Source organism: Parus major, chromosome Z (assembly GCF_001522545.3).
Source record: "Parus major isolate Abel chromosome Z, Parus_major1.1, whole genome shotgun sequence".
In the NCBI taxonomy this organism is placed as follows: domain Eukaryota; kingdom Metazoa; phylum Chordata; class Aves; order Passeriformes; family Paridae; genus Parus; species Parus major.
Window position 1 is genome coordinate 32,051,995 of NC_031799.1, and position 6,603 is coordinate 32,058,597.

Here is a 6,603-nt window from a genome sequence, read left to right on the forward strand (position 1 = left end):
GGGAGGGACAGTGAAGGAACTGTTGAATGAAACTAGGTATATTAAGACTGCAAATGTTATGTAAGGATAGAAGAGCTCATTGCTCTTAGCCATATACATTTGTGTACAAGTTAATAGTGATTTTCTGTGATTTTTGCTCCATCTTGTGGGGCTCCTCAGAAGAAACACTGAGGGTAGAAGTAATTTTTGGCAAGCAGACCATTTTTAGAATTGCAAGAGGATTATAGTGGTTTTGGGGAGCAGCCAGCTCTGCTTTTCATTTTTGTCCATGCTGAGGCACATAGATGGAAAGAATTAAGATTTCTTCATCTGTATTTGAGAGCAGCTCATGGAACAGCTCTGTGTCATTGCTTTACTCATATCTTGCAGAGTTTGGTTGTGGTTTCTTTTAGTAAGCTTTTCTGATCAGCAAACTAAAGCCCACAGTGAAATGTAAGCTTTCTGCAGGGTTTTGCTCACAACAGACTGCCTGCTACGAGTTACATGTTGGCAAACTGTGTTATCCATTTGCATCTTGAACAAAGATGCAGGATTGCCCTTTTCTGTTATTCTGAGTAAACGTTCAGTGGAAAATTGCATCAGATCACTTAATATTGCAGTTTGATATAGTGTCTTTTTGTGCCATTGAGCCAGGACTTTGGAACGTAATTGCCCAGCAGTATTGATTTAATTGCCTGGGTTTATTTGTGGACTCCTAATTATTGACTGGAGGTAAATTTAATGGAGAAACCTTTATGAACACTGGGAAGCTGCTGCTATTGCTGTTATACATAATGAACTGCATCATATCCCTTTAGATCATTCTTCAAACTAATTTTATTCTACTGTGACAGTACGATAACATTTAAAATGTCATAGACATTTTATTTTTATTACTGACATACGCCATTTTACTGCTGCACTAGAATTTTGGGGGGGACTGAGCGAAGCACTAGTTGCTTTTTACTGTCATTTTATAAATTCCCCTAAAGTGTAATGATAAAGGATACCCCAACTCTGTTTTCACTTCATCTGTACCTTTATTTTGCATACTCTTATGACTTGGAAGAGTCTCATATCTGTCAGCTTTACAAGAATATTAATATTTTAGTGATATATTGAATGCAATGAATACTCTCGCATTCCTGAAACTCACGGTTTGTGTCAGAGTTTGTGTCCTTGTTTTATCAACTACTATGTCAAGAAACGAGACCACTGCTAAGAGGCTTATGATTTTAATAATAACATCTGCATAGCAATGTTATTATGTAAACAAGAATCATATAATAGGAAAGTATAGTCATATTATAAACTCAGCAGAGCTGGCAAAAATCACTTTTTGTCTAAATATACATCTTGAATGGCCAAGAAATGGGTTTTTTTCTGTTGTCTCTGTATTTATACTGTATTTGTACTTTTTACATATATATATATGTAACATTCTGTAACATTCATGTTCTTACTGTGGAATAAAAGAACAAAAATAAATCATCTCAATAACTGGCACTGTGATAAAAGGAAAAGGTTCTCTGGCCTGTGAAGGACCTCTCTGTGGAGAGTTTTCACATGATATCTGCTACCTGCACATGTGTAGATGCATCAGAGTAATTACACATCACTGTTTGGGCTTGGGACAAGTCTCATATTATAGACATTTGAGCTTTTAGTGCTTTATATTATTTAGGGGAGAATAAGTACGATTATCTCAACATGTATGTGTGTTTACATCTTGCAAGGCAAGTGATGAGGCTTTTACTCACTTTATCCCTCACATCTGAGTGTGTATGTCTTATAAATTGAGCCTGGCTCTTTATAGTAGTACTCTCTTCTTATAATCATAAACACTCTCCCTAAAAGCTCACACGAAACAGCAATCTTTTCTGTCTTTTTCACGTCATAGGAAACTTATGGCTAAGCCAAGACAATGACTTCTTCTCATGTAACTTTAACATGATTTCTTATACTACCCTTGGCTTTCATTTACTGTGACTTGCTGTAAGGAACACCATCTGAGAAAAATCTATTAATAATTTTGTGTGTGAGTACAGCATGGTAGTCCAATCCAGATTACTGCCTGAAGTCTCCAAGAATTACTCTTTAATGAAATGCAAATCATCTGCCTAAGTTTTCCAAGCACTGGAGCAGATGACAGCATTGATTTAGCATGTCCCTTTGAGATCTACAGCAGCACTTGCCTTTCCTCCCTCATGCACTCCTTGGGATATGACATCTCACACTAAGAAAGCTGCCTAATAAAATCTTCTCTCATGTGACTTCATTATGGATCTAAAAGCCATATTCCAATAGTGAAAACCTCTAGAAAGGCTCCTTTCCATCTGTTCTAGGGGCACTCTTTGTGTAACACATCTCTAGAACAGGGTTTAGAACAGTACATTCACTAATCATCAGTTAGGATTTTGCCCAACTCCTTTTTAGGATTTTCACTGGCTTCTAAATGCATACTTCTGTTGCTGTCACCTGGGAACGGACATTAATGACTGTAGCTGTTTCCTTCCAGACTTCTTGGCTTGTAACTTGACTACTTTGCTTTCATTAAGTTCTCCAATCTGAGTGTGTCTTTGAACTGCTCACACCCAGAAATGTGTATTCACCCACACACAAACACCTGGGCACAATCACCACTGCCACCATCACCAGGTGTTTCAAGTACCTGCACCTTAAAAAGTAGTACCAGCACTGTCTGAGCTACATTCTGGGTACCATTATCCCTGATGCCAGGTCCTGATTTTCTTCTCATTATAAGAGGTTAGTCCTGTACACTGACAATTCATTATGGTATAAATCTATGTTTTATCTCATGCACACAAACAAAACTATTATATCACTCATCCTGAACTGAAAACAAGATGAAATCGGCTTGGTCACTAAAGATAAAAATACAGATAGGCACATATGTATTTATATAATGATGTACATGTAGCCACCATGAAGCAAAATAAGAACAAAGAATAAGATAAAAAGCAACAATAAAATTTTTTCTTTGTTAATTTTGACTTTTATTTTTTAGTGAAATTAGGATGTTTTAGGTATTGGTCTTAGTGCCTAGTTTTATTTCATACTATTTTTTGTGGTGCACTTAATTCAATCTAAGGCAGCTCTGCTGTGTGTTTGAATAGTTTCTTGTTGGGAAAATGTATACTGATGATCCATATGGGGAGGTGTGAAATAGTTATAACCACTAATTTACCTAAATACTTTTATTTTTATGCAAACACACTTTAGAATTTGCGAAGCAGAAGCTGGAGTAATGCTACACTCTGCAAATGGAGATGCTGTGTCTCATTAGAAAAGAAACATTGGCTTGCATTCATTATAAGACTTTTCACTGGCAGATCAGTGTATATTTATGCACTTGTGCTGACAGAGACTCAGACACGTGTTTAAGCTCAATAAATATTACTAATTTGTTTTTTTTTACAGAAGAGATCTCAAAAAGAAGCTAACTTAGAGTCAGAATAAATAGGTGAGAAAAGGAGAATTAACTGTCACTATTTCTGACTCTTTAGGATCACATTACCTTAAGTACACCAAGATATCTGTCTGATAAGTTATGTAAGAAATATGTCTTTCATTCATACAGCTTCCTACTGTCAAAGAAGAAATTTGTAATTCTGGGAAGTCAAATAAATAAAATTATTTTAATCCAGATGTAGTTTGCACATTCAGATGTTGTGAAATCATACAGATCAATTAAATACTACTTCTGTTAAAGCCTACCATAGTTTACTGATTTAGCATTGCCACAATTAATGTTAAGTGGGTTGTGGCACAGATATTGGTAAAAAAATCTGAAAGAAGTATCATTCTGTATTAAAATATCTAATTATCAGTGGGGAAAACAAGCTTTCACTCCTTAGGTGTGCACTTGGCACTCACTGAACTTCCAGAGCCTTCCTCAAGCATACGGCACCTTTTGAAGCTGGGATGAATGCTTTAGAGTAGAGATGGCTTCAGTGGCTGTGAAGTTCTGGGGAGAAATGTAAAGGGAAGTTTCCCAGGATAGCTGCAGAGCCATCATTAAAAGTAAATCTGATAAGCTTCTATTAAAAATTAAGACTATAGAGATCATCCATTTCTGGGTGTGTGTATGGAAAGAGAACCAGGGAGAAACATGCAGCACTGTCTTTGAAACCAACAAATGTTGAAAGAATGACATAACGTTCCACTTTCAAATGCTCTTGATTTAAATGAATCACTTAAACGGCAAGAGTTCTTGAAAGATCACTTTGCTATGACATGGAAGCCACAGAGAGTAGTGAGCAGCAACTAAAATGTAGTTAGAAAGATATGAGCCAGAGACATCAATAAGAAGCCATTCATCTCAGGCACAGCATTAAGGAGGTGAAATGTATCAGAAATGGATGAAGTCAAGCTAGGCAAGAAGAATTAGAGACTTTGAGATAATGATACAGTGCTCTTATAAAAAACATACTTAGAAAAAGAGAGGAATTAGAGTGAACAGGATACTAGAGTCAGGTTTTTTAAAGCATAGTAGCAACTGAAAGTCCCAGAATTTCAGGTAAGATGATGTCTTATATTATAGAATAGATTTGTGCTCAGTTAATTTGAGCCCTCTATTCCCCAAAAAGTCATCACAATAGCACACAGGAGAAAGCTGACAGGTGTAGAGGTCTTCTAGAAATTTCTTACCACACATGTACATTAATTATGACAGACGGCCAGACATGTCTGGCCAGCAAGAACCAGCCCTTGAAAACCCCCTTTCCTGCAGGGGAAAAGGGAAAAAGGAAATCATACATATTGTTGTCCTTTTTCTCTAACTACAAAGTGACTGTTGAGCAGCACGTAGGATTGCCATTGTGTCTCTTCACAATACATGCCTTCTATTAACAAGATTTTCCTTTTGTAGATATTTTTATGACATGTTAGCAATTATAAATATCAGTATATAGATTCATGTCTGTATATCAGTCAAAATGTTACATTTTGCATTTAATGTGCTTTTATGTCTAGGGTTTTTTGTTTCTGATTTATTTTTTGTTTCACATCAATGTCAGAAACAAGCACTATGCTGTCTGGTGAAAAGACCATACCATTTTCTCTTTCAGATGGAACAGAGGAGTGAAAAAATGAAACTAGAGCAGCAATACTGAAGTGTGGAACTAGACAGGAGTTCTAGATTGAAAAGTGTTGCTTTGAACTAAAGTTGTGAAACATAGAAAATGATGACTGGCCAGCAGCTTGTTCCACCAGATTATATTTTATCTTATTTATTTCTGGTGGCTTTATAATGCAAAATTATCTCTCCTTCTGAATGCACTGTTAGTTTTGGTGTTGTACTGACCCCTCAGGCACCACAGATCTCACCATGCAATAAGCTGACAGAGATCTCTGAAGATGATAGAGACTTTTCAACAGTGAAGGAAAACTGCCCTGTTCTCCTCAGGCATACCACTGGCCACTCTGGATGAAGCTGCCAGGACCACTGTTCTGTACCACCTCTAAAAATACTTCCCAATAGTGCACAGATATACCAAGACTTTGAAAGAAAACCTCTGTAAGCATTAAAGTAATGACACTGATAAATATACCAAATCTAGTTTGAAAACATTGGTTGTGCAAATGCATCTTTTATATCAGAGAAGTTAAAAGAAGTTTTAATTTTTCTCTGTAGATATGTCAATACAATTTTTTGGTATCATGTTTTAGAAAAGCAGACATTTGTGTCACATTCCAATTAATGCAGTATAACGGAGGTTTGGGATTTTCCTTTGCTTTGGGAAGTTTCTTTGTGGTTTTGTTTGTTTTGTTTTGGGGTTTTGTTGTTAATTTTTTGGAGGGCTTTTTGTTGTTTTGTTGTTGTTGTTTAATTATTTACAAGGTTTTGTGTGTGAGTCCAAGGCAATTTGCTACAGCATTGAGAATTATACTGGTAGTTCTGTCTCTTCCTCCTGAGAGTAGTGAACTTACACTCATACACTACCATTTCTGCATGCCCTAGAGGTGACTGTAACCTTTTATTGATCAGCTGATTGAAGATAAATGACAGAGATGCTGGTACTGCAGTTTACATCATTAACATGGTCAGTAAAGCATGAATTGTTCAATAAGGAGTTTATCTTTTTTCATTTTACACTGCTCTTTTATCATTTTTATGATAGAGAGCAAATTTTCAGACACTAACCAGGCAGATGAACTTTAAAGATCAGATATATATGTGTGTGGTAGTTGTCAGAAGTAAGTGAAATCTGATAGTTTAAAGATATTTAATAAATGTATTTCACATGAAGAAAATAAAGTTCAATGATCATTTTTCCTAGTCTCTTTTTTTTCAGTTTCCTTTTGCCTCATACTTAATGGATGATGTACTGGAAAAATTAAATGAGAATTAAAAAGTGGTAGAAGAGTACAGTTCCCTCATGAAGCACATTGTATGATATTGCTAAAATTTATATTTGCAAAGTGTGACTACAGTGTGTGCTGTTTCCTCATGTCTTTCCTCTTCTCATAACGAACTGTCAATATGCATGTTCAATACATACACAGAAACCATGAACTAATTAATTGTTGAACAAGAGGAATTAATTAAATTCCTATTAGAAAGCAATGCGGTATTTGATTCCTGAAAAGAAAAAATGCTCC

The 6,603-nt window shown here is 35.9% G+C and overlaps 1 protein-coding gene across 1 annotated transcript in view; it reads left to right on the forward strand.

Annotated features, from left to right (window-relative positions):
- The window catches only part of CNTLN (centlein), a 192,034-nt gene extending 185,636 nt beyond the window's left edge, over window positions 1-6,398 (forward strand). Inside the window, 1 exon segment of the mRNA XM_033511379.1 lies at window positions 6,297-6,398. Within this exon segment, the coding sequence (XP_033367270.1) occupies window positions 6,297-6,398 (102 nt within the window).
- Window positions 6,399-6,603: the final 205 nt, after the last annotated feature.